Source organism: Panthera pardus, unplaced genomic scaffold (assembly GCF_024362965.1).
Source record: "Panthera pardus isolate Hobbes unplaced genomic scaffold, ASM2436296v1 HiC_scaffold_10, whole genome shotgun sequence".
Classification (NCBI taxonomy): Eukaryota; Metazoa; Chordata; class Mammalia; order Carnivora; family Felidae; genus Panthera; species Panthera pardus.
This window is the reverse complement of record NW_026526655.1, coordinates 474,708-493,450: the sequence shown is the minus strand read 5'-3', so window position 1 is coordinate 493,450 and position 18,743 is coordinate 474,708. Positions and strand designations below refer to the sequence as shown.

Genomic DNA, 18,743 nt, shown 5'->3' with positions numbered 1-18,743 from the left:
ACTTTCAGTTCTGATACTGTCTTTTAAAAACCACAAGAGCATGTTGAGTACAGTTGGATGATTGAAAAAGCGATGGGATGTACACCTGAGAGAGACTGACCTGTGGACTGAAAGCTACCATTTTCTTTCTGGTCGGTCACCGCTGTGGCTTCTACCGCTGAGCTCATATCGCATGCCGCTCCTTGCACAGAAAATCATTCAGGACTGTCTGGTGATACCTTGGTCTAACCACCCTCTTGACGATGTTGTGTGTGTATACGTCACCTGAAGTTTCCTGGAGGCATGACTGTCTTGTGGCACGTGAGCAGTGACAGAAGGAGAAGAGAGGGCTCACCCCGTGTCCTTGCGTGTGGGACTGTGAGTGAGGACAGGGTCCTCCTGCCCCTGAGCAGCTGCTCACGCGAGCTGGGGGCGACGCCAGTGCTTCCAGAAGGCCCCGGGCTCCTGTGCTGCCGGCGCTGGCAGAGTCCCCGGCCGTGCGTGCCCATGTGAATGTACTACCGACGCGCTTCATCAGTGCCTGGCCATGACCTCCGAGGAATGAGCGTCATGTGCAGCCGTGTGTGTCGCCTTATTGGTGCTTTGCTTTAGAGTCTCGTTAGCTGAATGGAGTGGCTCACGCCCTCTGTCCTCTGCCCCGGAAATGATGAGTATCCAGCACGCCCTCCTGCAACCTCAGGGTGGCACGGGACACTCTTACAGCATAAGAGAGACAATGAAACTGTAAGGGGTTTTAAACAGATGATCCTGGGTCCTTTTGAAATCCTATCTACGTTTACAAATCTTCAGTTCTAATGGGGAAAGTCTGGTCAATCGCACTTCTTAGTAGAGGCAGACGTACGAGCTTGGGTCCGTTAGCTTTGCAACTTTCTAATGATGATTTGTAATCTTATGTGCGCCTCTTTTCTTCTCTTCATCTGTGACCCGCAGAGCGTCTCCTTCACCGAGGGCCTGAGGACCTCTGCGTCCCCGTCTTCAGCAGACGCCTCCTTCTATTCCGTTCCTACCTCCCCTCTGGCCCTGCGAGGCCTGCCTGATTTCAGAGACAGCAGTGGCTCCCTCACCGAGCCCCGGGCTCCCGACACCAAGAGGCCAGCCGCAGAGAGGAGCAGCACAGCAGCGGCCGACGGCAACACCAGACGGGCCCAGTCCCCCGGGCCCCCTGCACCGCAGCCTTGTCAAGGTGTTGGGTTTTGTCACATTGTGAGGAGTTGCAGCCCCAGTCGCCCCGTGGGGCAGAGTCACGACACTGCCACAGACCCAGATGCAGGGGGTGCTGGTAAAAGTGACCGCGGGGGTGGCGGTGGCTTGACCGCGGGTTTGTCCCCCACCAAGGGGGAGCACCCACATGGCCGGCAGGGCAGTGGTGGTGGTGGGGGGCCTGTTTTCACATTGACAAATGCCCGGCTGCAGGTGTCTGAGGAGTTCATAGACGATGACCCGGCAGACATCTCTTTCTTTGCTGGAGGCTCGGAGGCATTTTCCTTCCCCTACTGTGCATTAGCCCCGCAGGCCCCTCCCTGTGGTCACCCCAACTCCACCCCCTCCAGCCCAGACAGGTACCCCCCGGGGGTCATACACATGCACGTAGAGCACGGTTTTGAATTTGAGGGAGAGGATGGCTTTGGTGGCAACGTGCACCCCTCAGACACCTCAGAGCTGTTTGAGGTGAAGGCACAAGCCAGCCTGATGCAGAGCCTGCTGAGCGCCTCAGAGACCAGCTCGCTGAGGAACAACCAGTCTGAGAACAGCTCCCTCAGCAACCTGCCGCTTCACAGCGGCCTGTCTGTGCGCACTCCCAGCTCGGCCAATCAGTCCGAGGCCAGCTCCATGGCCAACTTCCCGGCCTGCTCGGTCCGCTCCGAGGCCAGCTCAGCCTTCCAGCTCTCAGACATTATCGACCAGTTAGAGCAGCTCAGCTACCCGCCCACCACCGCTGAGGACTCCAGCAGCACAGACACGGATTCGTGGGGCGCCGAGGCCGGGGCCCCACTAGACGTGAGCCTTTTTTTCAGCAACCCTTTTGCACAGACAGGTGGAGAGAGAGTCCTTTTTGATCTGCAGACCATAAAGAATTTGACTCCAGGAGAGCGGGTAGATAAACACCCTTCCTGAGCGGCCCTGGGCCCCCTTGCAGGGTCACCCCCCACCCGCTCAGTGTGGCGAGAGCTCAGACTGGTGGCTTTACACCTAGGCAGCGAGTCTGTGTTCGAGGCTAGATGTTCTTCCTTTTCTAGTTTTCTGCTTAGTCTGTTCTGAATGTCAGAGGATTAAAACTTTTGCTTAGAGTGGTGTGTTAAAAGGTGTAAAGTAGATGAGTATTTCCACCTAGAGGCTGATGAGTCAGTCTTCGCAGCTTTATCTCTCTGGCATACGCATTGACTCAGCGAGAAACTGGCGCCCCGCTTTTGGAACGGTACGCGGTTCTGGTCCACATTGGTCTCTACTGCGGTGTGTATCGTGCCTGGTGCTGCTTTTTTAAGATGAAACTTGCTGCCTGTGCTTCATCAGGACGGCAGTCTGGTGGGATTTGTCCAGGCCCCGCACAGAATTTCCAGTAAGCCCTGCAGAACCCAGCTCCTGGGAAAGGCCCTGGAGGCCGAGGCCCCCTGCCTGCCCAGCCCTGCGGCTGCACGTGGCGGGGTCCCTGGCCCTGCGGCAGCACGCTCTGCCCAAGGGCATTGTCTACTGACTTTAGATCCAGAAATGGTGCTGTGTTTAGATAGCGGGCTTGGAGAAGTTTGGTTTAAAATGCAATGTCAGTTTGAACTGCTTTCTTCCATCTGGCTTAATCGGGCTATAAAATATTTGGTTGCAGAAAAAGCAGAACTGGACACACCGATCCGCCTGAAAGTTCAAGTGCGTAAGCTCTCACCAGAGCTCTCTGCTTCACACCGATGGGGGGGCTGTTCACTAAAAAGCAGCAGCACCCAGGAGCTCCACACACGTCAAGGGCTGAGATGTTCACTCTTCGTTCGGGAGTGTCATTTCCTTCAGGTCGGGTTGCGTGTGGTACGTGGGCGCCAGCCGTTTCTAGTAGTGTCTGTTTCTGAGGCAGACGGAACGGCCACGGGAACGGACAGCCTGAGGTGGCCGTGCCCACCGGACGGGCACACTCACAGGTGCCTTGATCTGCGCCACCGTGAAGCCCGGGCTGCTGCCCACTTCACAGATCGGACTTTCGTAGCTTATCCTTTCTGGTCTTACCTAGTAGAGACAGGCCGTGTTAAAGTCTGTGCTTCTTAAACGTCCCTTGGTAACTGCGGGCCTCCCGTCTGTCCCTCTGTGCGGATGGCGGACCCTCCGCCTGGCGGGTACGTGTGCACCCGCCCAGCAGCCAGCGGCCTCTCGCCAGGGGCCGTCTTTGTCATCCGCATTCACCGGATTACCAGCAGAGGCTTTTTGCCAAACGTGTTGATTTTCCGTTTCTGTACCTGCCTTAAACCTGCGGCACCGTCTCATCACTGTGGCCTGCAGGTCCTTCTCGCTTATCCTATCCCTTGTTCCTGAGACCTGGCCTGTGTCCAGCATGAAGGCAGTCTGGTGCAGTGTCGTTCGCGTTGGCTGACCAGTACCTGTGAAGAGACACTGTGAGCGAGGGAGAAGGTGGTAGGGTTGCACAGGTAGGAACCACAAGTTAGAATAGCGTGTTCCAGACACTTTGTCTTTCCCTTGGGGTCACTCAGAAACAAACCCTGCCCGTGTCTGTGCAGCGAGGAGTTAATCTGTATTCCGTGGAAAATGCTTTTCCTGGGCTGTAGTCATCATGAGGGCTGCCTCTCTCCTAATGAAAGTGCCTGGCATTGGACTCAGCGAACCTGAGTTGTCCTGTTTCGGGTGCCTAGGCAGCAGGTCCCACGTGGGTGGGTTGGAGCCAGCCAGGGCCGGGTGAGGGAGGACCTCATCACACCACCCTTGTCCTGCAGATTCCGAGTAAAGGCTGTTCTCCGACAGCTTCTACCAGGCCTTCCTGTAAAGGAGTTCTGTTTCCCCGGTGAACCTTCATTTTCTAGACTTGATTTTTTAGCTTTTTATTTAGAATGTTTTCAAAATACACAAAAGCAGAAAAGGGAGTAGACATACCCCCGTTGCCACCCCACTCAGCGTTACCAGAGTCCGACCGTGCCTGTGCCGTCTGCCCCTTTTCCTTCTCCGCGTTTGGTGCTCTAATATTTTCTTGTGGGCCCTGACATGCCGATGCCTTTCCTCAGAATGTCTACGTGCATCTCTGAAGCGTGACCCCTTCTCTCATGGGGCCACAGACAGTCATGCAAACTTAATAACCCCGTGGTATCCTCAATAACCCTGTGGTATCCTCCAGTACCAGGGATGTACTTGAATTTGCCCTGGTGCCTGAAGGGCCTGTTAATACCTGATTTGTTCAGATCCGGCTCTAAACACACTCTGCTCAACACATGTGGCTGTGACCGCTCTTCTACCTTCTCTCGTTGACAAGACCCACTTCGTGCCAGTGACTTGTAGGAGGAGCCAGGCCCCTGGTCCTGGCTCGCGCCCCTGCCTATGCCGTCACCTGTCTGCCCTTCCCCTGATTCTCTGGGGGCTGAGTCCCGAGACGTGCGGACCGCTGAGCACGTGCCCTCACCCACCAGCCCTCGTCCCGCAGCCCCACGAGGCTGGCACCTCTGTGCCATCAGCACGTGGGGCAGCACGGCTGAGAAACGAGCCCAGTCCCAGACGCTCTGTGGACACCACTGGGACAGCTGTTATGTTCAGATTCAGGTTTAGCTTTTTGGCAAGATCTGGAGAAATGTATAAGAGCTTTTCTCTTCCAGAGTGTTCATGCTATGTTTAGGTTGGCAGGTCTCCCTTTCTAGTGAAGTCAGTGACTTGGAAACCAGTCGTGGCTCTCCTTGGAGGCGCCTGCCATTCATGTCTCCACCAACCCCCTTTGCTTCCGGGTGGGTCGTCACCCCACACATAGGGAGTTCTTTAGAAACCCGGGGAAGGTGAGCCCGAAGGACGCTTCCTGCTACAAATTATGTCCTTTCTGCTTGTAGCAGATAGTTCAGGCAGTGACCTTGTTCTGCTTTATCTTAGTAAGAGCTGCTTTACCACAAATATTAAAATGTCTGGAGCAGTTCGGATTGAGCGACAGTACTTCCTGAAGCGTCGTTGGGTCTTCCTTTTGTTTGTTTATGACCGTTGATCACGATCGTCTTTTCTCTGGAAGTCCTCATGGGCACGAGGCCGTCTTGGGAGGGTGGTCCCTTATTCCTGGATCACAGGATGGCTGTTCGTACCTGAGTGAGCCATGCAGAGTTGTAACCGGCACTTCTTATGTCAGTGGCCACTTTGCTGAGAGTGTGTAGTTGAAAAGTGCCTGCAGCGTAAACGGTTTTCTCCTTTTATGTGCTGCCCGCCTTGGCCAGATGCAGGCCTGACCTCCGGCAGGAGGGCACCCACCAGCCCCATCACAGACGGGAGTGTTGGGGCCATAGACAGTGCCTGTTACCTCCATGAAGTCCACCTCTGAGAGTACACCTGCTTGAGGCAGAATATTTATTTATATTAGTTATCAAGTCTATTTTTGTATTTAAGTTTCCAAAGTCCAGTATTTTACATACACCAATATATGAGTATCTAAAGTCTAATAGTAAAGTTTCAGGTTAGCAAGATTGACCGCACTCAAATAGGTAATGGTGTGTGCTGTGTAACTTTATGAGTCCTAGGTCTGGTTGTGTGCCTTTTCTGTATTCCAAGGGAATTCCCTGAGTATGGAGTTAGGTCAGGATCCCCTTTTCCAGTTAACAAAGTGTGTTGTGTCATCGACACACGATGTCACGTTAGCGTCAGTTGTACAACAGTGATTGGACGAGTCTGGGCATCGGGTGTGCTTGCTGTGAGGGTGGCCGCCATCTGTCACCACACAACCTCATCACAGTACCTTGTGTGTGACAACACACATTTTAGAAATAGCAGTAATGGTAGATGGATGGACAATAAAAATAGGACATCAAAAAGCTCACAGGGAAACCTGTACATCTGTTCATCATAGTTGTTTGCAAAGTCCTTTCTAACTGGGTCCTGTGTGGACATACGTGGATTTTGAGTGACGATCTCCTCCACCTACCGCCCCACATGAGTCACCACGAGCGCCCCTCGTGTCATGGCTGCAGTCACGTAGGACCCACCCGGCACGTGGGCCATCTCCCCATGAGCCATGTGTTTGTGTGACATTTGATGCCAGTGCCTGTGTCTTCAAGGTACCATTCCCTCCTGGTTCACGGAACATCAAAAAAGAAATCCATTTCTAGAACAATTACTTCACAGACAAAAATGTTAACCTTCTCCAGGCGCGTACAGTTGAGAATTGAGAATTTCAGTGTGTGTTCTCAAGGCATGGAGTCACGCTGCCAGGGTTTTTCTTTGGCCCTTGTCCTGGAGTTACAGAGCTTTTCACAGCTGGCTGGAGTGCAGGTGGCCTGGTTGGCCCCTCTGTGAGGTCTGGTGGCTGTGCTGTGAGGTCCCAAAGTGCTATCTTTGGCCTAAAAACGTCTACTTTCCCCTAGGAAATGCAGAGGAAAGGAACCGGTACTTCCTGACGCACTTAATTCATTCATTCTCTAAAGAAAACATGGATGTTGCCTCCTTTGTGGTACTTAACAGAATTTGTTTTCCACTGAAATTGCCATTTATAAATTCACAGATATGTACTAATTCAGAACTTAATTGTTTATTCAATAAAATAAGGAAATATTTACTATGAACTTTTAAATGGGATTTTTAGCTTCCTTTCCCTCTCCTTTTTTTATAGTTTTGGTTTATATATGTTAAAGATGGTCTCGCGTATTAAACGAATCTCTGGAACAGCTACATCTTGTTTCTACAACCTCTTCACTGGCGCCTCTTTCACTTCGTAGGCTTCTGAGCAGCGAATAGGCACCTTGGCGGGCTTGCTTCAGGTGTGGACAGGCGGCCCTCTGGAAGGCCAGCAGGGGAGGGTGCCGTGCACTTTCGCAGGGGTCACTCTGTCTCAGGGCCTGACGGGTGCGGCCAGCGTGCAGGCGGACTTGGGGGGCCGTGGCCTGCTGCTCGGGGCCCCGCACCGCACCTCTCGGGTGGCGCTGTCTGCAGCATTGGGGACAAACACGTGGTCCTTAGGCTTAGACTGCACGCAAAACACCTGCTGCTGGCTTCTTAATTCTGAAGGTGAGAACGTTGTGCCTTTTCTTCCCCGAGTCAGCTGGAACCCTGTGAAGTCCCCGACCCAAAGCGCAGCAGCTACACAGAGTCTGAACTTGAGTTTCCCCTCTGGCCAACACGAGCTCTTGCTGCCCTCACGGAGCCGCCCGCCCCTGTGCAGCTCCCCGCACTGGGTCCTGGAGCTTGGCGGATGCTGCTCTCACCTCTCCCTCCTGGTGCTCTGAGCAACACGGGCCCCTGGGAGGGAGCGGCTGCCGGTCTCCTCCCTGGGGCTTCGCGGTGCCTGGCGCCTGGTGTGGCCGGAACCGGGGGGCCGTGGCAGCAGCAGCAGCCTTCTAGAAAAGCACCTTGGCACACACCCCACAACCCGCGTGGGTGGTCCCTTCCCCACTCAGAGGGTTGGTGTGCCACAGGAAGTCCTTCCCTCCCGCGACACGTGGGTCCCAGGAGGTGTGTCATTAACAAATCCAGATTTCAAGAAACTGCTCAAAGCTTTCTCTTTTCCATCTCATCTCTAGGATGACTGGTTAGAAGGGTGAAAACCGTCTGACTTTTATTGCTGAATTATGTCAATCTCGGTTACATTTGTTTCCTAACAACATCACATACAGGCTTTTTTGTGGGGTTTTTTTTTTTTTTTTTTTTGAATAGTTGGTTGTGGGTACCTTGTCCCCGATGCTGCAGTGGGTTCAGAAGACCCGTGTCCTCCGTTAGAACCCAGATGCAGGGCACCCTGGACCACACGCAAGAGACCTCACCCCTGCAGATGCCCAAAATGTGACTGTGTCGTAGGCCACAATACCTGTTTTCTTTAACAGGGAAAGAGTCCTGTTGATTTAGAACAAAAGAAAAGATTGATAATGCACGATGGCGTCTCCCTCTTCACTTCAGGTCACCACAGCCACATCCACACCCTGAGGTCCCCCTGTGCCAGGCACCGGCCCACAGCCTTGTGGGTGAGCACCACAGCGCCGTGGAAAGGTACGGCACAAGTCAGCCCTCCTCTGACGTTTGGCGGTAACACGGCGGGCGACGAGCTGGTGTTTGTGCCCCATGCGCCCGCCATTTTCCTTCCACTCTTATTTTTGAGCCAGATTTTGTGTAAAAGTGACCCCCGACATCCTAGTCCAAAAGCAGAGCCAGAAGTAGTTTTCTGCTAACCTGTGATGCTCACATTTACCTGAATTCTCTGTACAGTTTAGCCTTTTCCATTTATGGGATTAATGATCCATTTTTCAAACGAAAGGAGTTTCTAGATCTTACTTTTCTTGCTATATCATATTAACTTTCAGACTTGACCTTGTATTTTCCAAACCGAACCTTGATTCTTCTTCCACCTTAGGCAGAATTTTCAAGAGAGTTCATTACAGGGTTTTGAAAAAGAATTCAAAGGTATGAAATGAAAATAAGCCTAAATTTTGCTCTGTGCTGTTACCTCTCCCCAGCTAGTTAGATGGATAAAGTGAAGATGATCACAGAAGTATAATACTGTGCTTTTTAAAATGACATTTCAAAAATTACAAGAAAAATAGTTAGAAATTTTTGGAAATAAAGAACATCACCTGTCAGAGTTGCTTACTGTTGGCAGTTTGAAATGTTTTAAATGTGTGTCTTCAAAGGTAATCAAACCTTGTACGTTGGCCCTTTGAGTGCAGAGCTGTCTTGAACACTGGGTGGACAGCGTGGAGCCACTCCAGCAGGAATGAGGAGCTCAGTAGAACATAGCTATCAGTTTTGTCTATCAATTTCAAATCATTTGATGCTGGAAATGGAAGAATTTCTGAAAACTCCTCACGCACAAGTAAAAGCATCGGTCGTTCTTTTTTTTTTCTTTTGAAAGTTTATTTTGAGAGCGTGTGAGCCGGGGAAGGGCAGAGAAAGAGAATCCAAGCAGTCTGTGCTGATAGCACGGACATGGGGCTCGAACTCGCAAACCGTAAAGTCATGACCTGAGCCGAAACCAAGAGTTGGACGTTTAACCAGCTGAGCCACCAGGTGCCCCGGAACCGGTCATTCTTGATGCTGCGGTGACACGGTAGAGCACCACCTTTGTGTCTGAGTAGATCGATGGTAGGGACCCTGTCACTCAGAATAGTACTCTCGCGGTTTTTCCGTAGAGGACCTCGGACACGGGAGTCTGTTTTCACAAATATTGAAGACTCTTTCCGTGTCCGTTAAGCCTAAATGTGTTCCGTGGTATCTGAAACGACGGTTTAGCATTTTAAAAATCCCTCAGACCTGCATCCTGGTATGTCAGCGATGACAGGGTTTGCTACGGCGAGGAGCTTCTAACGTTAGTGCCCTTGCGCGCTGTCAACACAGGGTCCAGAGCAGCAGGCCGTGGACACCACTGGCTTCTGTCGCTCCGGAAGAACACACCACAGAGCCACAGCCCACGCCTGTGTTCTCCGTGTGCAGTGTATGCGTTGGTGGCCTCAGATGCAGCACTAAGGCTGACCCACACAGGGTAGGGCATGGAGCCGTGGCGCCCACTCCAGCAGCCTCCAGCAGCGGTGTAGACGGGTTCCGTGCTCACTGCCACTTGCTTGAAAAAGCGTCTCCTAACAGATTTGCTTTGTCGTGCAGGATCTGCGTTCACATAATTTGAAGTAGGTATGACTTATGTTTCGATGTAGCTGACAGATTTAATAAAAACAGGTGTTTAATAGCAGTTTGTGGTACTTTTTAATCTATTCACTAAATTGTGAGGTGACGACTTTTGTCAAGTAAGTGTCCACAGTGATAATATCAAAGACGGCTCGTACCCTCCCTGGAACCGCATGCTTTATTCCAAATGAGCGGTCCTTCCTGGAAGGGTGGTTCCTCTCACAAGTTCATCAGAAGGGCCGTGTATTGGAAGCCGCACTCTCTAGTTTGATGGCCCGACCAGCCCGACCCCACGAGTCATGGCACCCATCCATGACACTTCAGGGAGGACCACCTCCTCCAACGTCACCTTCTGCTGTTTAAACATGAAGTCAAGTTCACAGTGACTTTCTGGGAAACTATCCACTATGCCCTTGTGGTAGGACCACCCATCTTTGAGGGAGGCGCTGCGCAGGGCATGGGGCGGGGCGGGGGGCAGAGCGGAGCAGTGGACTTACCTTATTTTCATAACCAATGAGTATGAAACATCTCAGTTCTCACACTTTGAACGGTACAGTTGTGAAAAATAAGGTACGTTGCTAGGAGCTTCTAGACTTTTTTGTGGATTCTCCTGTGTGTAAAAGTATCTCCCGACACAGTTCTGAGCTTGCTTGAGACAAAAAGGGTTTTGGATAGGAGTCCTAAAATAGCTCATCTTTGGAAACGCCGCTTTCCCTCGTAGGGGTCCTCCACACCACAGGGGCCGGCAGAGCCCTCGACCCCATCTGATCCCTTCAGAAGCGACTAGGCTCCTGCACGTGGGTAGGGCACGAAGGAAGCCCATGTGATTTCAAGGTTGCTTTAGCATGTTTTAAATGTGTAATAAAAGCAAATTCTAATTTGTTTAAATTAATGTTGAATAAAAGCACATTCTGATTTGATTAATAATTTCATGCTCTTACAGCGTCCAGGTTTTCTCGGTCAGTGAATGTTTGCTTGTTTTCACTCTCCGTCGTGGTGAGAGGCCCACAGGACAGTTCTGCCCTCATAGCATTGGTAGCTCCCCTCCAAGGCGGGACCCCCTCCCTGGGCGAGACCCCGCCAGCACCAGCAGCCTTCCAGAACTCCACCTTTGTCAATGTGAAAATCAAGCCTGCCGGCCGCGCCCCAGGGCTCCCTGGTGCCATGCTCACCCGGCCCTCCGGGCAGCCCTCTGCACTAACCTGCCTGCACACGTGCGTGTTTGAGGTCAAATAAGCCAAGGTTTGGTTTTATTAGCTGGTCACTATAGGTGACTGCTTTTGAAGTCTCTGTCTACGGTGTAAGAGGATCTCGTTTTGAAGCCCATGGTGGATGGGCTGAGGTGGGGTGGGGAGGCACCAGGGGTCCTGGCCAAGTCACTTAGGTGCCCGCATTCCGTAAGCCCACTTAGCCACAGTCAGGAGTAATGGTAGCATGAGAGCTAAAACGCCCATTTGTAAACCTGAGGTAAATTTCAATTATAAATAGCTTCTAAACTGGTTCGATTTCTTACCTACAACTCTGCTTTAAGGATACCTTCAAAAGTTGCCATTCAGTAGCTGACTGATTTCCCATAGAAAAACATTAGAAATAACCCTTTCAGACTTGAAGGTCTCTTGATAACAGAATTCCTGTGTTGCAAAACGTGTGATGGGGCATGCCTCGTCAGCCCTCTTAGGACTCGGCCACGCTTTGGCCTCCGCCCAGTTCCAAGCAAACCCTGTTTTAAGAAGAAAAATAGTAGTAGTTACTGTTGTGGTATGAATCTAGAAAACCAATATAAGATCCTCGTTAATAAAAAATTCAAGGAAGTAGAAAACAGTATGATGAGTACATGATCCAGTTTTTTTAACGAACGATTAAGTGAGGAGCGCGACCTTAAAGCACACTTTTGTTTTTCAGATTCGTTAGCACCAGGTCGGTACCTTCCGTCTAAGCTCCGCAGTCCGCCTTCCGTTAACGTGCGCACAGAAGCGCCCTACTCAGGGTGTGCCTTCTGCTTCGCAGGCCTTGTGCTGCTTATTCTCATCACGGTTGCATCTTGTCTAGAACCGAGAAAAAACCCCAGAAACTCAGAGCCCTGGGGTGTCCGAACCACCTGTGGTTGGTCTCTGAAATCGGGTCGACCGGCCACCAACCTGTGTCCGTTTCGCTTTCTGTCATATTGAGAATTGCACCTGATAGAGGCTTTGTTTACATGCCTCCCAGAAGGTGCCCGGTGGTAGCGTTAGGCTAACGTTGGCTAAAGCACGGTAAGAACTGTGGTGTCTGGCCGACGTGGCGGCCCTTTCTCATTTCTTGCTCCATCCCCCGCCCCATTCAATTGCAGGCCTTTCCGTGGACGGTCCTCAGCCTTCTCCCTCCGCCCGGAAGAGCCCGCTGAGCCTGAGCCCTGCCTCTCAGGTGACTCTGGGCCCAGCTGAACAGGGCTTGTTCCCCCTCCTGAGCCCTGTCCTTAGCGACGCTGGCGGAGCCAGGACGGACGGCGAGGAGGAGCCAAAACACAAGGTGGGCGCCGCCCCAGCAAGAGGCTAGCTGCTGGTGGGCCTGGTTTGCGGGGAAGCCTGGGGGGCCCAGGGCGAGCTCTGTCCCAGGGGGTTGGCTCGCCCAGTGAAATCTGTCCCTAGAGCTGCACGTCACTGGGGACTCTTCGGCCGCCTTTGCGCACAGGCAGGCTTCCTTATTCATTTAATGGCCGTTCCTGGCACCTGGGGGCTTCGAGTGGGGACGTGGTGGGAATGGTAGGGCCTTGGGGGACTTAGCCTCCTGCCCTCCCTCCCTTGTTGGGCACTCTCTCAAACGATCGGGTGATTGGGAGGGTGACCAGGAACCCCCATCTTGTTGGTCTCGTGGATGAGTGGGTTCTGAAGGAGTGACCAGGTGGGGTGGGGTCCACACGAGGGGGCGTGATAGCACAGGAGGAGGGTTGTGTGGGGTTTGCGGTGGAAAGTTGAGGGGATGCCCACAGGTTTCTCTTTGCTCTCAGGGACAGGAGGCCGGCAGGTCGGAGAGCCCCAACTCGAGGATGAGGCATTGGCCGGAGGCAGTGGCACCTGCTGCGTGGCCACCCCCACCCTCCTGGCCTGTGCCCCCCGCCCCCCCCTGCACCCGAGCAGCAGCATAGACCAGGTGGTCATGGCCAGGCAGCTCTGTGGGCGGGCACACAAGGGAGGACAAAGGGGCCAGGCAGCTGGAGGCTTGGGGAAGAGAGTGGTTGAAATAACGGGTGGTGGACTGTGGTGGCCCAGAGGGCACCTGTCCCCCTGTGTAGAGTAGGGTCCCCGAGGAGCAAGCTGGAAGGAAGCCAGGCTCAACTGGGCTGCCAGCAGGTGGGACCCTGCCTCACAGGTGCCTGTCACGTGGGAGGGCTGTCGTGGAGAACACCTTGTCAGGCCGTGGGTTTCATCCTGAAGTTGTGCCGAGGGATGCCATGCGTGGGATGCGGGAGATTCCTCGAGAAGTGGGGTCGACCAGTCGGGGGCCTGGCGAGGCCTCAGCACACACTCCTTCCCGGGGCCCCTGTCAGAGAGAGCAGGTCCTGAACCGGAAGACGGGATGTGCCGTTGGGCGCCTGGCAAGGGCAGGGATCCCAGGACCCCGGCCCCGGGGGCAGGGCTCACAGTCCCCACCCCTCAGTCCTCTGTTCACATCGGGCTGCCTGGCAGAGGTCACTCTGGTCCCTCGAACCCGGTTCAGCAGCAAGACTGTTGGCTTGGGGTGTTTTTATTTATTGATTTTGCAAACCTAACAATTATCTGTTTGGCTCACTGTTGCTTTGGTGCATAAACAGAATGGCTGGAAAGCTGCATAAAAAACTAAATTTTGTTTTGTTACTTTTCCGCACTACAAAAATAGTCATCCTTTAGGTGGTTCTGTAGGGAGACTTGTACCGCCCGAGGGTCACCGGCCGGATTCCCAGTGGGTGGCCGTGGCCTTCCCATCCAGACCAGGCCTCAGAGATGGAACCTGGGAGCCCCACCACAGGCTCGCAGAGCCATGTCTGGGCCCTGCACCTGGGGACCCCAGGCCCTGCCCCACAGCTCCCCTGCCTCCTCTCCTGTCCCTGGGCACTTTCCTCAGTGCTGCCCACGGCCAGCCCACAGGCCGGCGCTAAGACACATGGGCCACAGACCCACGAGGACTCCCTGGCAGGGCCTCAGCAGCGGCTAAGCGCTGGGAGGGGCTTCTGCGTTTGCCTCTGACTGCCGGACTCCCCCTCCGTGGGGAGCAACCCGCCCACTTGTTTCCTGGCGTCCCTCCTCGCCAGTGTGTCCCACTTAACTGGCTGTTTCTCCCCCTTTCCGATAGAAATCCTTGAGGACTGACAGTATTCGGGAGGGACGAAGACTGAGGTGCTTTGTGGGGCACTCCCTGCCTGGGGCTCTTGGGCTGCTTCCTGTGAGGACAGGTGGCAGGGCTGGGCAGAAAGTACGCCGTCCTCCCGGGGTGGTGCCGTCCCAGCCCCGCTGATCTGCAGCCAGGCTGGCCGGGCTTTTGCTCCCCTGGGAGTTTCCCTAAGAGGTTTTTCACTGCATTGGAAACCTGCGGACCACCCTCGGTACACAGGCAGGCTGGCCTGACTGCCACACCCCTGTGTCCCGTCACCAACTGGTGGCGCCTGTGACGTGATGGTGAGCTAATCAGTGACACTGCCGTGGCTGTGTTTCTGAGCATTTCTCTGTGGGTACTTTCATCCCCCACAGAAGAGGAGTCGGTCTGGAACCTCAGGGTGACCCTGCTTCTGCAGGATCGCACTCAGGGCTAAGGCACTGCTTGGGACCCCACACAAAGGAAATGTGGGTAGGAAGCCAGCTTGCCTGCCCCGGACCCCCCACCCAGAACCCCCGGGCCGACAGCGTGCAGGTGGAGGCGTCCAGGATCAGGGACACTTGGCCGCATGGGGGTGGGCAGAGGCTGCAGACGGGGAACGTGGGCCTCCTCCTCGGCTCTGGCCCCCGAGAGCTTGCTGGGCACTTCGAGCTCAGGTGCAGATGGGGTGTGTCAAAGAGACTGGACTGAATCAGGATTTGGAAAGTCATGTTTCAATAGCACAAAGCCCAGAAAGAATTGAAGAGCCACAGAGGTTGCCACTCTGCAGGGAGGGGGTCTGGAGCTCTAGGAACAAGGGGTGGGCACTCCAAGGAGATGCTGCTGGGACCCCGGTGTTGTGTGACCGCAGAGCAGGCTCACCGGGGCTGCTGGGACAGAGCAGCTGTTGACTATTTGGAAAGAGTGGGCCGCGGGGAGTAGTCCCTGTGGGTGGAGAGGTCACGGCCAAATCGGTGGTCTCCGGGGCACACAGGAGGCATGAGACTGTGTTGTCACCGTGGGAACATGGCAACCTCTGGTCAACTTCACGTGGGGGCGGGGGCACAGGGAGGAGAGGGGCCCCCAAACAGCAGCCTCTAGCCCAGCCTCCCCTGTCAGCTTCTCGCCGGCGTCGAAAGCCCATCCCAGACTCGTGCAAACCCGACTCCTCACCTTCCTCCCCAAACCTGTCACCTCGGGGATGGCAGCTTTGTCCCTGGGCCTGGACCCAAAATTACAGTCAGCTTTGTCTCCTCTGTCCCTTGGACCTCTACCCACACCAGAACGTGACCAGGAGACTCTTTCCGGGTCCTGCTGCTCCCCTCCCCACTACGGACGGAGCCTTCTGCCGGGCCCCAGCCCCCATGCTGCTCTTGGCGCGGCATCCGAGCCCCTCCCAATGAGCTCCAGTAGGCCCCAGAGACGCCCTGCCTCCCCCACCAGTAACCAGCTCACCTGTCTCTTGCCCGTCCCCCCCATCCTTGACCTCCAGCCGGTCTCCCACTACCCGACCCCCCGTCTCTGCCGGCAGGGGCTGCGGCCGCCGCACACCTCCGGCCGCCACCCTCCCCGCTCTGCCCTTCCTCCCACTGCTGTCGCTCCAGCGCGGGGGCCTCTACTCCTGGGCGAGTCCCCGGTGCCTGTGTGCCGTTGGTATGTGCTCTGTAGGTGTTGGCTCGGTGGCCTCAGGGACAGCCAGCCCTAGAGAAGTCCTCGGCCGGGTGGGGGAGCTACAGGGGAGCGTGCAGGGATAGAACAGAGCAGGGTGTCAGCCAGGTGGGACAGGACGGAGGAGGGACCTTCGAGCCGGACCTTGACAGAGGCGGCTACCTGAGGTGCCCATGGTGTGGAGGAGCCCCACAGGGCTGAGCAGGGCCACCCACGTGGGGGCATGCGGCCTGTCCTTTGCTGGCCTGCCGAGAGCTGGGTGTGGTGTGGCCCAGGTTCCCAGGGGGCCTGCGGCAGCCCTTCCTGCTCCCGAGGGTCGGGTCCCCTCCCTGCTGATTTGGCTGCCGGCACCTGAGAGTCAGGCAGAGGCCGTGAGGACGGAGAATTCGGAGCTCCCAGGGCGGGGTCATCTCCGGCCCTGCACTCAAAGCGTGTTAGCCGGCCTGGTGCTCTGACATTGGGCACAGTTAGAATGTTTGGCAACTTTAATGACTTTTTTGTGAGTTCAGCTTAATCGTTTCTAGTCACATACATGCGTGTATACAGACACATGTATCTGTTAACCAGCTACACCCCTGGCAGCGATACCAGAACAATAAGTTCATTACAAAACCAGTAATAAGCTTCAAAACATGTTGATGTTTGAACAGTGATTTTTTTTTTCTCCCTCCAAAAAAATAACATAAAATGGGAAAACCATGTAAAGGAGATCCATCTGGGCTTGTGTTTGGACTCACAAGTAAATCCCGTCAGGAATTACAGATGAAAGGCGCACAATGATGTCAGCTCGGGCAGAAGAAAGCGAGAGCTGTGAGCGTGGGCGACGTGGCCGACAGACACACGCTCACACTGTCTGTGCCTCTTGCAGAGCATGGCAGCAGATGAGGCCTATTTCATAGCCAAGGAGATTCTCGCTACAGAACGAACATACCTGAAGGATTTAGAAGTTCTCACTGTGGTATGAAACCTAAATCCTTTGTTACTTTGTCTTCTTTAATATAATCGACACCAGAAATAGAGGATCTCTCCTGAGAAGTAGCTCTTGGCCAGCATGAGATGTACATGTTTACGTTCTATTAAACATGTTTGCCTTCAAGCCTGTCTAAGAATAGAGTCAGAACAGTGAGTCCAAGTTTTTTTGTAAAACTAGTATCCATTTGAAGCTTTTCACCCAGAACTGTTTTCGTATGTTGTGAAAAGAATTGGGCGATGGGCCAAGAGGACAGCTGTAGCACTGATTTGAACAATGGGGAATCTGGGATGGGTGCCGTGTGTCCTGGGGCTACAGGCCGTCAGGGGCGAGGTTCCTTGGTCACCCTGAGCTCTTCCCGCAGTGGTTCCGCAGTGCGGTGGTCAAGGAGGACGCCATGCCTGCAGATCTGATGACCCTGCTCTTCTCCAACATAGACCCCATCTACGAGTTCCACAGAGGCTTCCTGCGTGAGGTGGAGCAGAGGCTGGCACTCTGGTAACACCCTGCACACTCGGGCGGCCCCTGCCCTGGACCCCCACACGGCCAGCTCCGCCGGTGTAGCTGTATCGCTGCCCTCGGGAAATTCCCAGCTTCAGACACTAACTCGCAAGAACCATTGTTTGGTCGAAGCATATTTTTCAAACTTGTGGGAGGGGTAGACCTGTAACAACAGCCACTTTTATTCTTCCTTTTCCGTAAGAGAGAACGAAGTAAAGGTACATCCGCTTTTTTGCCTCGTTACCGTCTTCTGTCAAATATGGGCCTCCCACCTGGAAGCATGTCACTGCCATTCTAAGACTAGGACAGCCGGGCGCACGAGCATCAAAGTACAGCTTGCAAGTTTTAACGAGGTTTTGACCATATTTGTCCATCTCTGTCCACTCCAGGGAAGGGTCTTCCAGTGCCCGTTCCACAGGCGGCCATCAACGAATCGGGGACATCCTGCTCAGGAACATGCATCAGTTAAAGGTACCACGTGTGGGTGCGATAACTCCATACCTAGCAGATGACAGTGCGCCCTCAGCGTTGCCCTCAGAGCAGCATTCCCTCAGAGCGGTTATCCCCTCAACACAGCTTTCCCCTCGGGGAAGCTTTCCCCTCAGGACGGCGTTCACATCAGGACGGTTTTGTAGGCAGGACATATTTCTCCCCAGGGCAGTTTTCCCCTCGAGACAGCGTTCCACTCAGGACAGCGTTCCCTTCAGTTCTCTTCAGGACAGTGTTCGTCCAAGGATGGCTCCCCTCAGGATAGCGTACCCCTAAGGATTCGCCCCAGGGCAGTTTTCCCCACAAGACAGCATTCACCTGAGAACACTGTTCACCTCGGGATACAATTCCCCTAGAACACGGTTCACCCCAGGTCAGTATTCCACTCGGGGCAGATTTCCCTTCAGGCGAGTTTTCTCCTCAGGACAGCATTCACCTCAGCACAGCTTTCCTCGCGGGACAGACTCCCTTAGAATAGCTTTCCCTTAGTGTGCGTTAGCCACAGAGCAGCGTTCTCCTCTAAAGAGCGTATGCCTCATGACAGTGTTCCCCTCAGGACAGCATTCGCCTGAGGCAGTTTTCCCCTCAGGATCGTGTTCCCATCAGGACAGTGTTTGCCCCGGGGCAATTTTCCCCTCAGGACTGGACTGCGTTCCCCTCAGGACAGCCTTCCCCTCAGGACTGGACAGTGTTCCCCTCAGGACAGCGTTCTCCTCAGGACTGGACTTCATTCCCCTCAGGACAGCGTTCCCCTCAGGACTGGACAGTGTTCCCCTCAGGATAGCGTTCCCCTTAGGACAGTGTCCTCCTCAGACAGCCTTCCTCTCAGGACTGGACTACATGCCCCTCAGGACAGCTTTCCCCTCAGGACTGGACTGCCTTCCCCTCAGGACAGCATTCCCCTCAGGACTGGGCAATGTTCCCCTCAGGATAGCCTTTCCCTCAGGACAGCCTTCCCCCTCAGGACTGGACTGCATTCCCCTCAGGACAGCGTTCCCCTCAGGACTGGGCAGTGTTCCCCTCAGGATAGCCTTCC

General features: G+C 54.3%; 1 protein-coding gene across 1 annotated transcript in view; it reads left to right on the top strand.

Moving 5' to 3' along the window:
- The window catches only part of FARP2 (FERM, ARH/RhoGEF and pleckstrin domain protein 2), a 107,980-nt gene that overhangs the window by 67,958 nt on the left and 21,279 nt on the right, over positions 1 to 18,743 (top strand). The window contains 5 exon segments of the mRNA XM_053902541.1: positions 931 to 1,183; positions 12,101 to 12,279; positions 16,616 to 16,705; positions 17,082 to 17,215; positions 17,608 to 17,689. Of these exon segments, the coding sequence (XP_053758516.1) occupies positions 931 to 1,183; positions 12,101 to 12,279; positions 16,616 to 16,705; positions 17,082 to 17,215; positions 17,608 to 17,689 (738 nt within the window).